The sequence below is a fragment of the Hakea prostrata genome, chromosome 3 (genome assembly GCF_041222555.1).
Source record: "Hakea prostrata isolate BN-2017 chromosome 3, UWA_Hpros_2, whole genome shotgun sequence".
In the NCBI taxonomy this organism is placed as follows: Eukaryota; Viridiplantae; Streptophyta; class Magnoliopsida; order Proteales; family Proteaceae; genus Hakea; species Hakea prostrata.
In genome coordinates this window covers 30,197,306-30,218,738 of record NC_142602.1, presented here as the reverse complement: position 1 = coordinate 30,218,738, position 21,433 = coordinate 30,197,306, and the positions used below count along the sequence as shown (strand labels likewise).

The 21,433-nt window shown below is 37.0% G+C and overlaps 1 protein-coding gene across 1 annotated transcript in view; it reads right to left on the bottom strand.

The window, feature by feature from the left end:
• Positions 1 to 252: 252 nt before the first annotated feature.
• Positions 253 to 21,433, bottom strand: part of LOC149022047 (endoribonuclease Dicer homolog 2-like) — a 57,207-nt gene continuing 36,026 nt past the window's right edge. Inside the window, exons 18-22 of the mRNA XM_089150239.1 lie at positions 19,305 to 19,501; positions 17,911 to 18,120; positions 17,361 to 17,762; positions 5,140 to 5,418; positions 253 to 1,403 (exon numbers count right to left, since the gene is read on the bottom strand). Of these exons, the coding sequence (XP_089006365.1) occupies positions 1,056 to 1,403; positions 5,140 to 5,418; positions 17,361 to 17,762; positions 17,911 to 18,120; positions 19,305 to 19,501 (1,436 nt within the window). The 3' untranslated portion in view covers positions 253 to 1,055. The remainder of the gene's footprint in view (positions 1,404 to 5,139; positions 5,419 to 17,360; positions 17,763 to 17,910; positions 18,121 to 19,304; positions 19,502 to 21,433) is intronic.

The window sequence follows — 21,433 nt, the reverse complement described above, 5'->3', positions numbered from 1 at the left end:
AAAAAAAAAAAAAAAAGGAAAAAGAAAAACCTAATGTTGAAGACTTTCACAGATACCTTGACATCAAATGAGAACTGTGTCAACTGATGATTGCACCAAAACCCACCCTTTTTGAATAGTTAATATTTTCATGATAAAAAAATTATATATATACATATATCTGCTTGGTCTGGTTGGGGTTTGAACAGGTTCTAAACATCTGTGCTTCAATATACGAGCTCAACTTTCAAGTAATATCAAATCTTCAACTGATTATGCCACTAGAATCTGGGATTTAGATTGCTACACCTAGAATATTTTGCATAGGAGCATATGGGATGTTTAGAGAAGATGGAAAGTGAATAACATAGGAGCTTTGGGACCAGAGAATGCTGCCTGCTGCCTGGTTCTCTAGAACCTGCAAACGCAGGCCAGATAATGAGAGTGCTTTGATATGATTTCCAGCTTATCAAGTACAAGTAAAAGGGAACGGGCGTGTTTGTGTCTAGGCATAGGAACCACCCTACCACATGACCAGCTGGTGTGATTTTTCACTTCTAGTCTAATACCAGAATGGAAACTTACTATTATTGCAAATGGAAAACTGAATTCACTACCTGAAGTATCATACATATTTCTGAAATCAGAACTGTTCTTGTTTCAAATGTCATTCCAAAAGAAATGATAAACAGACAAAATGCAATCACATTTCCATAATTTTGTAGAAAAGCAAAGGAAGAATTGTCAACAATGCACTTCCTTTTGGGAAAGACAATGTGCTTACATCATATTTCAGTATCTCAGAACTCTGCTTGTTGTTTACAGGTAAAAACCAGAAAAAGAAATTTCAAAATTTACTTGAATTTATTCCTTTTACGTGGTTTTTACCTGGAAACAAATGGAGGTCGAGCTTTGAAAAGATAGTAACTAAACAGTAACCATCATTTCCTGGAAACACTGATTCACAACTGCTGAGTAGAGAGGAGATTTTGCCTGTGTTCATTTAGTGGAGATGGAAATGTAGGAAAGTCTAACCATCATGACTTTTTGAGATGAAACTGATTTTGTTGTGCAATTCAGAGACTGGGAATACTTGCCTTCAAGGACTCCAGTAAAGATTTGGAAGCTAGTTTCTTAGCAACCTTCTTATTTGCCCCATATTTTGTTTCCTGATAAGTAGTGCCTTCTGCTTCAACTTCAATTGTAACAGAAACCACACCTTCCTTAAACAGTGGAGTCTTTCTAATTAGATAATGTCTTCTACTGCATAGCTCATCCAGTTCTCTCACAGGATGGAGTTTTACAGTATTTGGTGTCACCATAGGTTCTAGAAAAGGTCGTATTTTCTCCCAGACAACACTGTTATTATATCCAGTATCAACAAGAATTGCGCCAGCTATAGATTCCATTATATCTCCAAGCACCTGCATGGATTATATGGAGACATCTTGGTTATACTCAGAGAACAAGATAACAAAAAATTGCATTTGAAGCATACACAAGGAAAAAAGTGCAGCCAATGAAATTGAGTAACAATATGGAATGGGTTTAGAAGCGGCGCCCATTTGGTTGGGCTTGTGTTGAGGCTCTCTGCCAACCTGAAAACAACCTGAGCTGAAATAACATGTGCATATACTGATCTGTCAGCAGACAACAACAAAAAAGCATTAGCCAAAACCTTGTTGCATGGATCATATAATCTCATCACCTTATGCCAGAGAGTCCCCTAGAATAATATATTTTGACCTGGTTATAGTAAATAGTAAGCAAGGGTTAGCAAGGGCATCACTGTAAATGACACAAAGTCATGAGACCAGGTTGCAGTGACAAATAGTCAATGATTCTTGCACTATGGACTAGTGTGCGTGGGCATGCAAGTCAGAAAGCATAGGACTAGATTAGCATCTTGAAACATAGGGTCTCTATAACAAGAAGCAGAATTGACTGATTTTACAAGAAGAATTTTCAGCCTCATAATATCAGTAAAGTTCATGTGGCAGATGGCTCCCTTTCTCTTGTTACTGGGAAAGACATCATAACTGCAATCCTGTATCTCTTTCCTCCATATTACATCTTCACAATTTCTCTACTAATTTTATTTTACATTAGTAATCTGACATTAGAATTATTCGGTCAACCAGATGGTTGTTGGATCAGAGGAAAGATACATGGTTAGGTTGGTAGCAAGAGGTTTAACCCACACTCATGGGATCAACTATCAGGAAACATCTGCACAATTGATAAGATGAACATTTTTAAGGGTAATTATCTCCTATACAGTTAACCAATGATGGGACCTCCAACAACTTGATGTGAACAATACTATTCTCTACAAGGAGCTTAAAGAGCCATGTTTATATAGATTGCTGATGTGAACATGATTCAGACCCCTGGCTGAAACCCTAAGTGGCTCCCATTAGCATGGCTCTAAGAAACCTCCCTAGGCTGGCCAAACCCCCTTGGAGGGGGATTTTGGACACTTTCTGCCCTATTTGTTTGCTGGAATAATTCCAGTTTCATTATAGAATCCATTTTGGTTAAAGAGTCTTCTTTTAACTTGGTAGTTGAGTTAGTTAGAGTCCTTAGTTCTTCTAAATTCTAGCATGTGGCAATTAGAGTTTTAATTAAAACAGAATTTAAGCATGTGCTTATTAGAGTTTAAGATAATTAATTCTTTTTTTCAGCATGTATCCATTAGGGACCTTTGGATGTTTAGATTTTATTTCAATGGACAAGATTATGTGATGGGATCCTAATTTGTAAAGGAATCCCACTTAGTGTCTAGTTCATTTTAGTAGGCTATAAACTAAAACCAATTCTTTAAGTCTGATTGAATAAAATTAAGGTGTTTGTGAGAAACTGGGTCGTGGTTCTCCTTGGGAGGGCCATGGCGGATTTTGAAGCATTCTTCCTCGACAATCAACAACCATTCTCAAATTCCAGCAACCATTAACCACAAAAGCCTCCACAAAGTAAGAAAACACCCCAGCTCCCTTCCCCCTCCTCTTCCCTACCCAAGCAAGGATCCCCCCACCCTTCATCTTCAGCCCCAGCCCCTCCCCACGCCCCTGTGCAACCCTATTCCCATTCCCCTTTGCTGCTGTTACCTCGCAGCAGCCTTCCCCACTCCCCCTCCTGTCATCCCATAAATTGGGCCTAAAACAGCCTCCTTGGATTGTAGCAACCAAGGCTGGGTGAATGACCTAAGAATTACTTGGCAATTTTTCATGCCCCCTGAGGTGTCCTAAGTACAGTTAGATTCCCTGCCCCATAAGGAGTCAAGAGTTATTTATTTTCTTTAATTGTTTATGGCATGGTCAAGATAATTGGGAATCTTAGTTGGATATATTTGCAAGATTTTAATTGTTTATGTCATGGTCAAGATAATTGGGAGTCTTAGTTGGATCTATTTGCAAGATTCCTTCTACATAATTAGTATTTTATTTTGTTAATATTGTGGTCCTAGTTGGCAATTAGTTAATAATTTATAGGTGTTTTGAAGATCTTTTTATGGTTACAAGTAGTTGAGTTGAATTGCGTTTTCAAGATGGAGTCCAGGTCTACTTTCTTTATTGTAAGGCTATTTATAGCCCCTCGCCACCTTGTGAAAAATTCAGTTGAAGATTAATACAAATTGAAGGCATAGAGTCGTGGGAAGCTACCACATGACCTAGGCTGAGTAGTTTTCTGAAATTCCAGCATTGCTCTTAGGATCACCTCTGCCTCTAAGTCCTAACCAGTAAGTGCATCCCAGCCCCTCTCCTCCTTCCCTAGTCCACGCAAAGACTTCCCTACCCCCCCTCCACTGGAGGACCTCTCCACCCCTTCCCCTTCCATCACAGACCGCCCCTCCCTTGCCTTGTGGCATCCCCAAGAAACCTTTCCCACCCATCCCAAACCTGCGGCAACCCTCCCCAGCCCCTTGTTTCCATTTCCCCCATTCTTCTTGCCCTTTCTTGATCTTGCGGGAGCCTTAGAGAAGAAAGAAAGGAAGGAAAGAAAGAAAAGAAGAAAGAAAAGAAAAAGAGCAAATTACATTTACTTTGAAAAAACTTATGTTTACACCCCTGGAATTTATTCTATTACAAATGTCCCCTTGTGCCTAACACCATTAGTTTTAATCATTAAAAAGACATATTTACCTAGGTTGAACCTTAATCTAAGTTTTAGAAAAATAAAAAATGTGAGTAAGAATCAGTCAATTTTTAGGGTAAATCGACTTCTTTTTAGGAAACTGCTTAGAAAAATCTGCTATATCAAGGAGTTAAGATGTCATGTATGAATATGAAAAACTCTAAAGTTCTATGGCTAGAATATGCCTTTCTTTTTGGGTTTGAATTAAAGAAGGATAATATTGGGAACTTTGATAATACTTATACATGCTGACTCATCATGTAACCCATTTATTCTAAAAATAAGGGCAGGGCTCTTATATAATTCAAAACACAAAGGGTATAAATGTAAGAGAATAGATACTAAGGGGTGTAAACATAATTGTTTGCAAATAGAGGGGGGTGTATGTGCAATTTTCTCAACGAAAAAAAAAAAAAAAGAAGAAGAAGAAAGAAAACAAGAAAGAAAGAAAGAATAAAGAAAGGAGGCAAGATCAAGATTCTTGAACCCATTTCCCTAATTGTTAAACCCTTACCCATCCCATCCCAAGTAGAATTATTTTTGCTCCAAACTTCCTATCCCTTAGGGTTTGTTAAAACCTTGTCTCAATCCACCAGCCCCATCTTAAGGTATGTTAAAACCCTAACATCATTCCCATTTAAGTTTGTTAACCTAAACTTAGCGAAAAGTTCCTCTCCAAATCATCCCATATGAAACCCTTAACTTAGCAATCATAACACAACCCAAACCCAAGTCATAAATAAAATCCTAACCCTCTGATAGCCCATTTATTAGCTGGTTCTATTTAACAGAGGATCCTGACTGGGTTACACCAAGTTGGCAAACCAGTAGGAGATTGGAGAAGTAGAACAAAGAAACACACTCAGAGTACAGATCTGAAAACATATACAAAAATCCATGATATGCATCTACAGTGGTTTTTTTTTTTTTTTTTTTTTTTTTTTTTTTGGGGGGGGGGGGGTGTTGGCAAATCTAGAGTGATTCTATGCAGTTTGAGGAATGATATACAGAAATGAATTATCTTGCCTTTGGAAGGTCTGTCTCCGAATCCCAGCCGAAAGTTGAACCCGAAGATGAGTGCTCAAAATTGTTGACTGCAGATGTGATCTGATTTTGAAGCAGTGACGATGCATGGAGAACATATTTGTACAATCCAGCCTTGAGCACTGCACGTGCATAGCATTCATTATTTACACTAGCAGACCTCAGGTCAGTTAGCAGTCCTGGGAATATATTGGGATATTCCTCATAAAAGTATTTGGTGATGAGGTAATCTAACACCGAATCCCCAAGGAATTCTAGACGCTGCAATGAAGAAATATTTGTAAGATGGCAATGAAGATTACATGATACAAGCATATCTATGCGAACTTGTCATTGATTAGGGAATGCAAAGGTATGCAGCAGATTGTGAAATGTCCTGTCCATCACCATTTGCCAGTTATTGTCAACACTCAGTAGTGAAAAAGTTACTATATGTCAGTTGAGTAAATAAAACTGCAGTCAAAGAATTTATTTAGTCCTGCCCCAGGCTCTATTAGTCCTTCAATATAAATGAAATCACTCGTTTGAGCATAAGCATCCCAAGTCCTCTATTGAACATAGCCATGCCACCTCACATGTATCTCTTGTAGCTTATCATGTGGCAGGGCTACGCCTAACTCAGCCATAATATGGTCATTCTTTTAGATTATCTTTCCCAATTTTTCCACACATTAATGTCAACATCCTCGTCTCTTCTACATTTAGTGGGAGTCCACTGATATTGTCTGCAGGAATACTTGTTGAAAGGGTTCTTTCAAGGAATTTCTTGTATTATGGTCTCATGGGTTTATACTATACATACTACATCTATGCAATTTGCAATCATTAAAATAAGTTAACCAGAAAATAAGTAGATGAGGCACATTATCCTCTCCAACAGTCCCTCTTGAACCCTAGTCTCTTCCCTATCTTCGCTTCCTTCTTCCTACTTTTCTTCTCATGCTCCCCTACTCTCATTGATATACAATTGCAGTGGAATATGCCTACAAGTTGGTACCAGTGAAGGTTTGAGAGAATAGTTGGAATCTCATGAAATCTCGCCAAGATATCACAAGATTTCAGAAATCTCGAGGTCACCTAGATGAAACCAAAGGCCAAAATGATTTTGGAAGAAATTTCACCATTTTGAGCTAGATCTTACCAAATCAAGGGGAAATTTGACAACAATACTGACAAACACATGATTGATGTAGATTGAATCTCCCAACAATAGGATTGAAATGTGTTAAAATATCACTTTCTATTTTAGATTAGGTTTCTAATTTTTGCTACTTTCTATTTTGGTTACTTCCTAATTTTCTTATTGCTTGGTTGACAAGTAATTTCCTAAGATAGTTTTCTTTTTTGTAGATTTTGGGAGATCATATTCAACATGTAATTTTCCTCTTTCCTGCAACTCAGTTTAGGAAAGTTTTCCTAACTGAGATTGGGTCTTACATTACAAATAAAGTCTTACATTATAAATAAAGTACTAGGGGAGAGCCAACATACATGCATGAGCTCTCTCCCTTCGTCTTCTTCTTCCTTGTTTTCTTTTTCAATCTTGCATCTGGTTTGATTCTCAGTGTGATTTCTAACATGAAATCTGACCAATAATCCATTGCTGATTTAAGACTTGTTTAGGTTTTCAGTTTGAAGAACGGAACCCAATTTAATGAAGATGATAAACCATTCAATGAACCAGGGTTCCCATGAAGATTTAAAAATAAATAAATAAATAAAAATTCATCACTTCCTTTTCAGTTTTCTGAGCTTCTATTGGAGTTTTCTTAAAAGATTTGACGATCTGATCTTAGTTCTTGCTTTGGTTTGAGGCAGCTGTTTGTATGAGTTTTCTCTATTGTCCATTTGTGGTTTACCATGGCAATGCCTGCTAACTCCGCCAAAAAAAGTTTGTGCTTCATTTTGATTTTGAGATTTTGAGTTCTTTTGTGATTTGCGTATCTGATCTGGGCTTGTTGAGAGATCTATAGTTTTTTGAGTGCTCTTTGCTCGATCTGTAGATTGTTCTTCGCATTCAAGATCTGAGAAGTTTCTTTGCTTGTCGCACTTCTTCTTCTCTATTCAACACTTTTTATCAGAGGCTTTACGTAGCTATCTATGTGAGATCTGCTTTTTTCTTGCTTCATCTTTGTTCTGTGTGCAAGAAAAAGGAAACAAAAAAATTTTGGTTTGGTTGTGGATAGGAGATTGTGAATCTGTCTGATTCTTCATAGAAGTTTTTGACAAGTTTTTTGAATAGGAAGAAAATGAGGGAAAAGGGTGCTTTTGTTGCAGAATGATCCTCATCGTACTTTCTGATGTGTATTTGGAAATCTTGGTTGGTTTGAGATTTTTGAGAGAGTTGATTGTCTTGATCGGTTGAAGGACAAACACCAAAAAAATGAAAAAAAGAAAAGAATAGAAAAGAAAATGAAGATAAAGTTGAAGAGGTGATGAAAAATAATGCTTCCTACCCTGGAACTACACTCTTCTAGGCTAGAGCAAAAACAAAGAACTTTCAACTCCTGCTCAACAGAATTGGAAACAAGATGGCTACATGGAAAGCATCGAATCTTTCATTTGTGGCAAGGGAACTACACATGAAATCTGTACTTAAATCACAACCCATATATCTAATGCAATGCTTTCGTTTTCCCAAAACTGTATGCAGGACATTGGACACAGTATGTCAAAGATTTTGGTTGGGAAAGCCCAAAAAAAATAAACAATTGACTCTCATTTCTTGGGAAAGATGTTGTCAACCCAAACAGCAAGGAGGACTAGGGTTTAAGCGTATGGAGCATATTAATAGTGCCCTATTACTCAAGCAAGGATGGAGGCTCCTCAACAATCCTAACTCTCTTTGGGGAGAAATCATCAAAGCAAAATACTACCCCAACTCGTCCATTTTCGACCCCAAAGGTTCAACACTAAAATGGATCTTGGATATGTTAGAGCGTTACAAGTATCATCCCAATGCTTCGATCAATGGTAAAAAGGAAAAGTGGGGACGGGAATAACACATATTTCTGGTTTGACCCGTGGGTAGATTCAACAACAAACCATATGGTAGGGGATATCAACCCCTTTATAGGGCAAAGGCAAGCAACAGTCAGAGAAGTCTATGAACAACAAAGCAATAGGGAGGTAATCCAACAGAATCACACAAGCCTTATACCTCCACCTCCATCTTTGTCAATTCTTTCATTTCATCCACCCCAAACTTGGACTCATGGTTGTCACTCTTATCAACAACTGGTGAATTTACTGCAAAACTAGCAAGAATTGCACTAACTAAGATGAACAGCCATGATCCAGCACCCAACTATGCCCATTGGTGGAGATTTTTATGGAAGCTACCAATGCATCCAAAATTTAAAATATTCTTTTGGCGTCTGTTAAATGCAGGTCTACCAACAAAGAAGATTCTCTCCAAATGGATGACAATAAGTGAAACATGCGTCTTATGCAACAACTCCGAAGAATCGAATTGGCATCTTTTCATATCATGTGATTGGACAAAGAGAATATGGGCAGCGGGACCCTTAGGGCTGCGAACATAATTCAAAAGAAAAAATTCTCTCCTTAATCTTTGCTTTTCTTTCCTTCATGACCGTAACATGGATAAAAATACAAAAAAAAATGGTTTTTTGCAAATTTTATAATTACATGCTATTTTATCTGGCTAGAAAGGAATGATAAACTAATTAAAAATAAAAATCTGAACCAAACTCAGACTCTAAATAAAATAAATAGCTGGATAAGGGACCAATATCTATATAAAAATCATTCAGCTGAAATAACAAATAATGATGTCAATTCAACAACAACTTGCCTTAAATGTTTGATTTCACAAACAAATGTAGGTATATCTACTGAGCCACAGGGTGACAAATGGAGCATAGGACTGATCCAAAATGGAATCATTAGGGATCTACAACAAGGCAGGGCCCAATCGGGGCAACTTTTGAAGTACTTATTTGAAATTATCTGGACAATAATACAAAAAGCTCATCAACACAATGTACAACTACGGTACATTTGGTGTGATCAAACTCTTGGTAAGCATCTCACCAAAGGCAGGGCGATACCACAACTATCACCCACCTTTTTTCCTTTACTAGCAATGATGATACCAATCACATCGAAACTAGAAGTTTGTAATCTAAAACAAGACACTACAAGGGACTGGTTACTTAGTTTGACTACAGGAAACATAAGGTCTAATTCTAAAGACACTATGTCTCATCTTAGATGTAGCTACTACTTACAATCTTAATCCAAATTTCTCTTTATCATCAAAAAAGCAAAAAAAAGTTGAGGAGGAGAGGAAGAAGATGAGGGAGGTTGAAGTTGCAGTGTTGTCTCGATTTTCAGGGTTGAGGGTTTGTTGACGAAAATGACTGGTTCGGTTACTGGTTCAGCTTTTGATTCAATATTGGGTTCAGTTTTTTGGTTCAGCTTTTTTTTAGTTTTGGTTTCAGTTCTTGACTGAATTTCTTATTTAATTTTTGGTTCAATCCTTGTTTGTTTTCTAATTCTATTATATTCTATTCCTGATTCTGTTCCTGCTCTATTTCCTGATTTTGTTTTCTGATTGACATTAATACCTCTGTCCTTTCTCTTATTTCACCTTTTATGTCCCTTTTGTTTGGGCTGCATGTTAGATCCTTTGACAACTTCTTTTTCAAAGAATCTCATCTCTAATTATTATCATACCTTCCAAATTATTTACCTGTTGCCAACTTGTCATTAAATGTGTTTTCTCCTTTCAAGTTACCCTTTGGCTTTGATTTATAGTTGCTTTTGAAATCTCTCCTAATTATATTCATGTCATTCCCATTTCAGTTTTGTGATATTTACAGATTTGACATTCATTTCCCATACAAAAATTTGATTGCAGTGCTATTTTTTGTTATTAATTTGTCTTGTGCACGTGTAATGCTACACTTGACAGGGAGATTGGAGACTTATTCTACATCTACTCAAGATTTGTTAAAGAATTTTATTAGTGAATATCTTTATCCTCTTAAGATGATATTCTACATCAACACCCATATTACCTTTACTTACCTGCCTAGTCCTAGTAACTTACACTTACTTTTTGTCTACTTACTTGATTTGTAATAATGCATACTATCTTTTGTCTATGTACGTGATTTGTAGTAATCCATACTACCTTTTACCTACCAATACTTTTATCTATTACTTGCCTTTTTGCGAAAAGCTTACATGTGACTTTTGGCTCCTTTTTTATCTTCTAGTGTGGAGATCCCTCCTTACTACTAGCATTACTTGGATATTGACCTCGATGTTTATTGTTGCTGTTATACTTATGAATATGGTTAATCTTCATCACCATCTATTATTCTCATTGATGAAAGGTTCGTTTGACATGAAAGATTGTCTATTTAAGTTGTTGATTATCTCCTGGGTGAAGTACTTTTGGTGTTTATTGGCATCTATTATTGCTACATATGCTCAAGTGTACTAAACTTTCTCGATATGTTCTTGTTATTCCAAGTTGAAGCCTTTGATATGTTTTGATATGTATACTGCAACTTGGGGAAGTGTTAAATCTATTTTAGATTAGGTTTTTATTTTTGTTGCTTCCTATTTTATTCACTTTTTATTTTGGTTACTTCTTGGTTTTCTTATTACTTGGTTTACAAGTAATTCCCTAAGGTAGTTCATTTTTAGTAGATTTTGGGATATTCTATGCAATATGTAATTTTCTTTTTCTACTGTAGCTCAGTTTAGAAAAAGTTTTCCTAACTAAGAGCCAACATACATGCCCAAGCTTTTTCTTTTTCTTCTTCTTCCTTACTTTCTTCTTCAATCTCACATCGGGTTTGATTCTCAGAGTGTGATTTCTAATAAATCATTTTTATCAGTTTGCAATAACCCATTTTTCTCTAGACTATTATTTTTCGAAAATGATGTTCAAAACTTGTTAATGATAATGAGATTAATATACGTTGAACACCATGGGTCGAACAACAAAATTCACATTCTCAATTATTTTTGCATATAACTTTTTTATCCTTTTAGTTTAAGATATGCATTTTCTCACATAAAAAATATGTGGTAGATGTATTTTTTGGACATGAAATAAATATATATTGAATCCTATGGGCTGATCTACGTCCCATGGAGTTGAAATACTTTTCCACCACATAATTATGCATTTTATTTTTCCAAAATTAGAACACTAATATAAAAATTATAAAAAAGAATAGGGGACAATAAGGGAAAATACCAGAGTTATTTTTCAAAATTGAAGAAAATATAAAAGGCCTTTCTACATGTTTGTCAAGTGTTTAACATTTCATGTCGTAGATAGATTTGTTATGGAAAACTAATTTTATTTTTGAAAAAAATGGGTTTGTATAAGACAGAAATATTGGGCCGGGAAAAAACATTAGATAGCTAGAACCTTGATTTATTTGTCTAAATAAATTATATTGATGTTCTTCAGTGACCTATGAGTTATAAAACCGTTTTATGTATGCAACAATGATAATGTTAGATCATGAACGACGATATTCACATTGGAAGGGAAGGGGAGTTCGCATAGGTAGGGGGATGACAAATCATAAGGGGCATGGAAGTGGGAATGCATAGAGGCAGAAGAAGCAAAGTTAGAAGCTAGCAAGGAAGTCTATTAGATGTGACATTTCATGGCTACATAAGAATGCAACTAGTATCACCAGAGGTTTATAGGAGGTGGGTCCACTAGACTCAAACACATCTAACTGGCACTTAAAGAGATGTGGTTTTATGTCAAGTGGATGCCATTAATGAAGCCTGGGTTGCCAAAAAGTATATAAAGGGAGGGACCAAGAGGAAGGCAAAGAAAACGAGACATGTAACCTCAATTTTAGGTTCTTTTAAATAACTCCCAAGAATTAGTAACCAAAATATTAAAAAAATATACTTGACCAAATTAGTAACCAAAAGAAGTGGGGAAATGACCAAACTACCCATGGTTGGGTTTAGCTAGCCCACTTGGTGAGCCAATGGGCTTTGATCTAGGGCCCAAATTGCTGGTTCAGCCAGGGGGCAGGCTTGTTTACATCAGAGAGAGCGAGAATGCACTACAGGAGGCATTGAGGCCTTTAAAATGGAGTGATGGTGATGATGAACCCATATTTATGCTTGGTGACATAGAGACAATACCATACGCTAGGAATTTGCGCAAGGTAACGGCAAGGAGTAGCACATCATTGTCTGGGGAGCAAGAGAGGGGCAGAGATAGCGAAGGAGCTGATACCTGTAGAGTTGGAGAAGCAGGAGCATCTAGGTCAGGTGATGTTTCATGGCTACCCAAACCCTTAGAACACAAAGAGTCAGAGAGCTCCACAACTAGATGTTCCTTCACAAGTTGATTCTGTGGTACAGTAGGATCTGCAAGTGTATAGGAAAAAAGGGCAAAGCAGCCCAAAATCAAGTGGGCTTGGAAGAAAATTAGAGCGGATGGTTAAGGAGTCAATTGGAAAGTGGATGTTCTACAACACCAACCAAACAAACATTGCACAGGGCCCCAGTATCAAACTATGATGACACCATTGTTGAGGGTGTCCCAGGTCATAATGGAAACACACCTTATAAGATCATTAAGGTATATTTGCCACAACAGAAGGCTAGGGTTGATGACTATATTGCTGAGATGAGGCCATTCTAGGAGAGTTATGGTTTAACTTCAAGAAGGTTGTGGAAAAGAGATGGGGAATAAGAAATACAACATTTTTTGACACCATGTGCTGCATGTTGCATTGATGTTGTGCTGAAGGACATTGGCAAGATCAGGATTTTGTAGGGATGATAAGGCAACGCAGATGACAAACTTTGTTTAAGATCATGGTTATGCTATGAATTTGTTGAGGGAGAAATGTGGGGAGACCAAGTTCGACCAGGGTTTACCAGATTCACCACTAACCATATTGCTTTAAAGAGCTTTGAGAGTAAGAAATCTAGACTTGGATTTGCATCTGAGGAGTGGTCTGAATGGAGAGGGGCACTCAGGGAGGTAGACAAGCATAGGCTACCATTGCATCTTATGACTTCTAGAGACAATTTGGGAAATGGTGAAGATGATGGACCAAGTGATAAAGATCTGATGACATGATAAATCTAATTATTTAATCTTTTTGTAACAATGCAACTGAACAATGCATTTTCTATGGGGGAACAACAGAGAACTTGAGGTGAGTGCTAATCAAGGTCCTAGCCCAGAGATGTTTTGCATCTGTATGCAAAAGGAACTGGAGCCTCTTTTCCTTAATCCATTCGAAAAGAAGAAATATATTAGGTTCGCAACACCTTAACTACCTAGTGTATGTCCATTACAATTTGAGGTTAAAGATGCAGCACATATGTATGGGCATAAAAGGTAACGGACATAGGGATACCATCAATCTCATCAATGTTTTCCAGGTGAACTCAGATGACAAAGACCCTATTCTGGATTAAGTGAGGGAGAGAAGTGAGCCATCATTGGATCAGCTTGGAGAGAGGACCTATTATAACTGAGGCTGGTGCAAATGAGATTATAGCTAACAAGGGTCAGGTACATACTCAGGATGCAGCAACTATATCATTCGAGGTTACAAGTGGAGCTACTGAAGATGATGAGTGTGGAAAATCTTAGAATCAGATCATAATATTTTATTAGTATCTTTAATCTAAGTAGATCAGATTGTAATATTCTATTACAAGTATTTTTCTTATTATTGCAATCTTCTATTCTAGGTAGATTACTCATTGATTGTAATCTTCTATTCTAGGTAGATTTCTCATTGATTGTAATCTTCTATTCTAGGTAGATTTCTCATTTATTGTAATCTTCTATTCTAGGTAGATTTCTCATTTATTGTAATCTTCTATTCTAGGTAGATTTCTTATTTATTCTAATCTTCTAGGTAGGATATTCTTTCCTATTTCATAGATAGTAGTTGTGTATATATTGATTGTAAAGTTCTGAATTAAATACTGAAGAATCAAACATTTCAATTCTTATTTCGTCAATGAGAATTGTTGATCCACCTACTCAAGTGGTGCTAATGGTGATGGAGACGATGGGGGTATAGATTGAAGCTCAAGCTGCACAGGAACTGGATGAGACCCAAGCTCCTAATCAATGTCAAGGTTACATTTGTGGTGGTTTTGATGTTAAAGAGGATGCTGCAATAGATTTTATAACCTGATACTAGCAGTGGTGAAGGGGATGGTGGTGGTGGTGAATAATGGACTTTGAGTGCATTAAGTGGTTCTAGTGCCAGAGACATCGAGCCCCGTCAACTTCACTACAGAACCACAATACAAACATGCCAAATAGAATGAACCCCATGGTGGAATACATCATCATTTCACGGACCAGCCCCTCCTCATCCACTGGGACTAGGGGGGTTGCTGAGAAGGGCCTCATGGCCAATTAGAGCCTAGTAGATGACATATATGATGCACATTAATAACTTAGCTCTACATGTGGATTGAGTATTGGTGATAGGTACACCTAAGAGAGTGGGTATTGATGTGTCCCCATCTTTTATCAATGATGCTAGTTCATCTAGGAGGGCCTCAAAGCAGAGTCTGTCATATTTCAACCACAGAAGGAAGAAATTTCGGTCGAAATTGTCAAAATTTTGATCGAAATACCTGCATTTTTGAAAAATGAAATGAAAAACCAATTATTTCAGAGAAGTTATATGTTTCAAACCAAAACGATACAAAATTTCAGTCGAAACGATACAAAATTTCATATGGGCTGAAATGATACGTTTCATGATATAAAAATCAAAACCTATTGTATCTGCCATTTCGACTGCATCGCCTCTCCAAATTTTGACACCAAACCCTTTTCTTCCATTTCTCTTGCATTCTACCCTCTTTTCTCCTCATTTTAGCAACTCCTTTACAAGTCAACAAACTTCTCCTTTTTTTTTTTTTGTTTTGTTTATGGCTCAAAGTCTCAAACTTAGATTGCTTTCAAATTAAAGTATGTCTAGTCTAGCGTGTTGATCTATGAATTTTTGGGGTCAAAAATAATTTTTGGTTCTTCCTAGTATTTTTTTATTTTTTTTGTCATTAAAAATTATTTTGTAAATTATATATATAGCTAAAAATGTTTATGTATACTTGTATAGCGATGTATGAGCTTCAAATTAATTATCTATTTTTACCATATTTAATGTATATTTAAATATTAAAAAAATAATTAATTTATGTTTTAAATTTAAAAATAGGAGAGTAATAGCGGAAGCATGTATGCAATTTTTGGAGCATGTTGTGGAGCTTTTAAGATAATTAGTCCGTATGGAGCTTATGATGTTCCGGCCCCTACTGATGACCGGAGTGTTTTTTCATTTGTTGAGCAGATCTTCCACTCTATACCACAACCACCACCATCCTTTTCATATGAAGTTGAGCCAATTCCTTATTTGGAGATTCATAACATCCCACCATTAGGACATCTTAGGCATGTGGATGAGGCCACATACAGAGCTGTAGTTGCCGACTACGTCGACAACTATATGGGGCAAACATCATGGAACTTGTATTGTCATTTGTATGGGTTGCAAAGGGAAGAGGGAGACATGTAATAGAGTAGACTTGTAATTGATAATATTCTCGCTACTTCTCATATATACTATATACTTGAATGTTACATTTTCAATGATTTTTTTGGTAAACTAGTAGTTCCATGGTATTTATTATGCTTGAAATAGGTAGTACGCAAAAATCTAGATCATTTTGAGTCCATATGAGGCCCGAAACTGAAGTTTGAAACTTCAGCAAAAAAATAACAAATTTTGACCGAAATTTCAGTCAAAACTTGGATCAGCCTTTTCCTAGGTCGAAATCCCTGTTTCGACCAAAATTTCTTCTATGATTTCAACCCATATGATCAGATGGTTAGGATGGGGAAGCATATGCCAAACCTATTGTATTCTAGTGTTAGCTATGGCTTCCATTCACACTAAGAGTATGGTGACCTAAATCTTTCTTCAGCAATAAGAAGTTCTCGTACCCGACACACAAGCCACCATAACCATACCTAGTGGTAGCATATGATCCACATGATGGTGTAGATTAATGGGAAGTACATCATAGTTTGGTGACCCATATTCTAGAATGGGATATGGGTCCTATATGGAGGTCATGTCTTATTATGTTCGATTCTTCTCAGAGTTTATATCCTAGGATGCATATGTGTCACAATCAAAGCGCAGCTCATATCGGACTTAACGAAGGATTGAGCAAGGCCGACATAGCATCTTCTGTTAATCTAGGTCTAGAGGAACTTCTTTGTTCCTGTATTTCCTATGAGTTGAGGTTCTGTGATTGATATTTGACTACTTCTAGGTATGTTCTAGTTGTCTTATGTGTTATGCACATTTTAATGTAGCTTTAATGTTACTTGATTATTAATGGAAATTGCTTATCTTATATGTCAATTTATACCTAAAGCATGTTTTGATTTGTGAAAATACAACTGTTTCCCAACAACCAAGCACGTGTGAATCCAAAAGACTAATTTGTGTTATTTTTTATTCCAATTAACCATGAATATGTGTTTATAGGCTTTAAAATAGGCAATACCAGAGAAAAAGCATGCATAAAACGCACCAAAAACAACCACCAAGACCTAGCAGAAATCTGAAACAGCTTTCAGGCTTTCAGTAAGTTTTCTGCCAAAATCTCAATATATTTTCATCCCGAGGCCAGAACCCCAAGATGAAACGAAACTATGAAACTTGTTTCAAAGTTGACAAATGGTCCTGCTCTACGGCTCTGCCTCAAGCTCTAGAACCAGGAGCAGTAAAGGATTTCAAACCATCTAGGGATTTGGAATGAGTCTTCAGGACTTCAACTAAAAGTTCCGATCAAGTGATCAATGGAGTTATGGAGCAGCAAGCTAAATCCTACTATTAGGAACCAACTAACACCAAACTGTTTGTAACACAACAACTGATTCCTTGTTCAACAAGAAATTCCTGAAAACATGACAACTATGGAAATGGGGAGCATCCAGCTTATAAAAGGAGAAAATATCTTTGTTAAGTATGCCAATTACACGTTTTACAAAAAATGGATCATTCATTATGCTTAATTATACTTCCCAATAGTGGTTGCATTATGAATTTTATAATAGACACAAGCACAACATATATGAATAGAGAAGAACTTAATTTTGATTAAATGTGAGAAGATGGACAAACCTGGTAGCATTTTGGTATATCTGAAACCATGAATGAACCATGAGTAAATGCTTCAACCAACAATGAAGGCTCACGAAATGAGTACTTCAACAATGATTCAATGTGGTGAATATTAACATATCTCTCTGCATGTGCCAGGAAGGGCCTCTCATGTGGCACATTAATTAAGTCAACCTTCATTCCAAGCCAATCCATAAACAGTAAAGCCGCCGATTCTCCACCAGTGCTAAGGTATGCACCAATCAATGCTTCAACCACATCCGCGACTACTTTACTCTTGATTTTCCTTCTTCCCTTACTATAAATCTTTCTAGTATCAGGAAGCAACACTTCATCCAACTCAGAATGATCACCAGGAATATGCCACAGTTTCGGATCAAAACACTCGGTACGGATGAAACCCTGCCGTTAGTAAAAGGATATTCAGATGAATTTGGGGGCCATCAAAATAGAAAATCAGAGACAATTTAAGAAAAACTATGATGTTAAGTATAAATTTGAAATACTGACAGTCCAAATAAGAAAATGAAATAATAAGCTAACATATTACTGGAAGCTTATGGTCACATCCTAATTTGCAAAGAAAGGAGTTAGCGATCATTTTCTCTTTCTGAGCACTAAGAAGGCCCTCATGATGGTGTTCATTAGCCCGGAATAGTTGCTGACATGTCACGTACTTGAGGAATGAATCTCCAAGCGTCTCTAGGGATTCCAAAGAAAACTCTTCTAGGCACTTTTTTGTGGTCATTGCTTCCAAAACCTATTACACATAGAAAAAGGTTAAACAATCCAAAACATCAAACAAAAATTGGGATAGAATTAATACAAAATTATCAATGCATGATTGCCAATAAAATGGTATTCAAAAATATGCTGAATGAATGGCCTTTACAGTTTCTTTTAGGTCGCAAAGCCTGATATTGTTTATTCTGTAAAAATTTAAAGGTTCCCACATGAGAGGCTTCTTAGCTCAACCAGATTGTTATTCTTAATATAAAATACAAAAGCCAGAAACTGCAGAAAGGTTCCTTTTCTTACCCACATCTCGATGTTATGTCAATCACATATAATTAAAAGAAAATCTAATTTCATTAACGCATTTTTAAAAGGTATCTCAACCATTATCTTAAGCATTTCCTGAGGACTTAACTAAACAGTCTAGAAGAATTAACTACAGATAGGAGGATTGCAGAACACAGTTCCATATGCTAACCATCAATCACAATGCCTAATATACCTGGCCAACATGCGGAAACTGCCAATGTTGGATAATGGATGGAACAAGATATCCCAAGTCTTTCTGAATCAGTGTGTGTATGTGTGTGTGTCTGCTCTCTCTTCCTTCCTTGAAGGCAAAACATTATAGGGTTGAGATTATAAGAACTATGTGAATGTGTATGGTGACTCTGGGTTTTTTTTTTTTTTTTTTTTTTTTTTTTTTTTCTTGATATAATTCATCCATTATCATCTGTTTTAAAGAATTAACACAACCAATAGTACTTGAGAGTTTAATTAATAGCTAAAGCAACCAGTAATGGTGAAAAACAGATGCGCTACCTGTAAAATAGATCATTGAGACCAAAATATTAAAAAAAATTAGGCAAAGGTTGTCAGGCTTTGCTGAACCTGCACCACTGCACAGCAAGTGGACGGCACTGCTTAAAACAAAGGCCACACAACAAGGTATGTAGGCAACTAAGGTGCCTGAAAGGACTAGGAGACTCCTTGCAGATATGCATAAAAGACAAAGGATAATTATCAAAGCTAACACTATATATCTCTACTTCCATTTTCAAACCCCTATGAGATAAAGAATATTACCCTATTATACCAAGGGGCAACTTCGGAAGGTTACAGCTTCATTTCAACAAACTATGGTCACACAACGCAAAACCTTCTATATTAAAAACACATATTACATAAAAGGAAAATAATTGAGAATACCTTTTTGGGTGGGATCGAAACATTGTGTGTGAAGTGATCCGACTGCAACTTCTTTAGGTTGATGGCAATAAAAAGAGATTCAACCCGATGCATGATGGATGGAATGAATGAGAAAGAATAGATAACACCAACTTCAATGGGAGACATAATGACCAAACAGAGTTCAGGAGGCAATTCAACGTAATTGTTACTCTGCCCTGTAAAAAGGAAAAAAGTAGAACAGAAGAATATAGATCATGATCTGTGAATAAGATACCAAGCATGCTATATAAAACATGGAAGATTCAAATCTGACAATTGAATGGGCTCCCTCATGCTCTTCTATCAGAGATGCAGCAGGACCTACATGACTAAGAGCATGAGAGAATTAACTCTCATTGGAAAAGGTGAGCTTCCCCATCCCGCTGACATTGTTTTCTATACTACAAAAATATTAATATAAAAAGAGAAGGGACATATTTGTTGGAAGGAAAATTGATACATCCACTTTCATGAGGTCAATGATAGACGAAACACAAGTATACACCTGCAGATAGTCTAGTGCAAGAAGAAACCATCAAGATCTAATTTGGTTGACGAAGTGCAAAGATCCATGATGCCGGTAACCATGCTCATGAATAAAAAATCCATTAGGAAAAGGAGAATAAAGTGGGACAATGTAAACAGGAGAGAGAAGAAAGGTCCCCAAGTAACAAGAATATGCATGTTTGTTGAGGTGTTCTGAGTGGGAGGTGGGGTAGCATCTGAATATAGAAGCTAGCATAAAAAAAGATGGCTTTCCAAATGAAGTTTGTACTAGAATTGGAAGTCCAACTCCTAAGATTCCACTTCATTTTTAAGGTGATAGAATGACTCCACCTGGTCCAACTTACTGTAGGGCTACAAATAGAATAACCAAAATATCTTATAGTCCAAAACCATCCAGGCAAAGCATCTTATACATCCAGAATGGAGCCAAAGGCAGCTAATCTATTTTGCCAGAACTAAGCAAGCAAGAGGACAAGAAAAGAAAATGTGGTTAGAGTCTAGTGAGGCGAGACTAGAATGTGGTAGTGAATAAAGAAAACCTAGGTGGGAAAGCAAAGGTTGGTTCTCCATACTGCCTTTAAAGTAGAAAGAATAGGGATGGAGTTGCTGGGTGTAGGAAATGTCTCAATTGGAAGTGGTACCAAAGGTGCCAGAACAGTAACCAAAGCCAGATAGTTTTGTCAGAAGGGGTGAAGTCAAGGTGAATGGGGAAGGGAGGACCATGTCCGTTGGGTGATGAAGGACAAACAGAGGGTAGCTTTTGACATCATTGACTTACAAACAATATAGGAAACAAGGTAAAGGACACCATTGGGCCCCTAGGATCAGGCCAAGAAGAGATAAAAGTATCCATAGAAAAATGAATGAGGTAGAAGATTGGGCAGAAGAGAAGAGGAGCTGTTTCCTCCAAACCAAGTAGGTTGCTGGGCATTACGAGCCATCCAAAAACGAATCAGTCTTAAGAAGATAGATCCTGCACCAATCACAACTAGATATAAGAAGCTTGTGGGACAAATTTGACCAGAACAGTCTGGCCAGCAAAGGGTAGGAGCTTTCCTCTCCAGAGCTACAGCATTGTGGATCAGGTCAAGGGAGTTTTGTGGTGCCTATTATGAAAACTGTGAATGAGGGGAAGCCCAAATAGATAACCCAGGGGGAAGGGGGAGCCTATGGTGAAACTTATGAGCTGGAGAAGGATGGGTTTAAGAGTTTCAAAGGCATCAGACAAAAATTAGGTGGGATTTTTAGATGATCATACAGAGGCGAGAGAGAGATTGTAAGAGCTAGGCGATCTCGGTGATGTTTAAGGCTTTGAACATGGGGATGGGAGCTTTGGCATGGGCACTAGCCACACTACAGGAGAGAACCTCAAGGAAAAGGGGAAAGGTGGAGAACTGACACCCTTACCATCTAGGGGGAAATCTCACTGGAACAATGGTCTTTTACAAGCTTATCTCTATTGAAAAAACCTCCTCAGTAGGCTGAACAACCTTCAGTAAAACATTGTATTGGAGTGAATCTTAAAATTGAAAACTAAGTCAAACAAGTTGTTCCTTCATATTTTCACCCTTGGTTGGCGGTGATGTAAAACCCTATGCGGT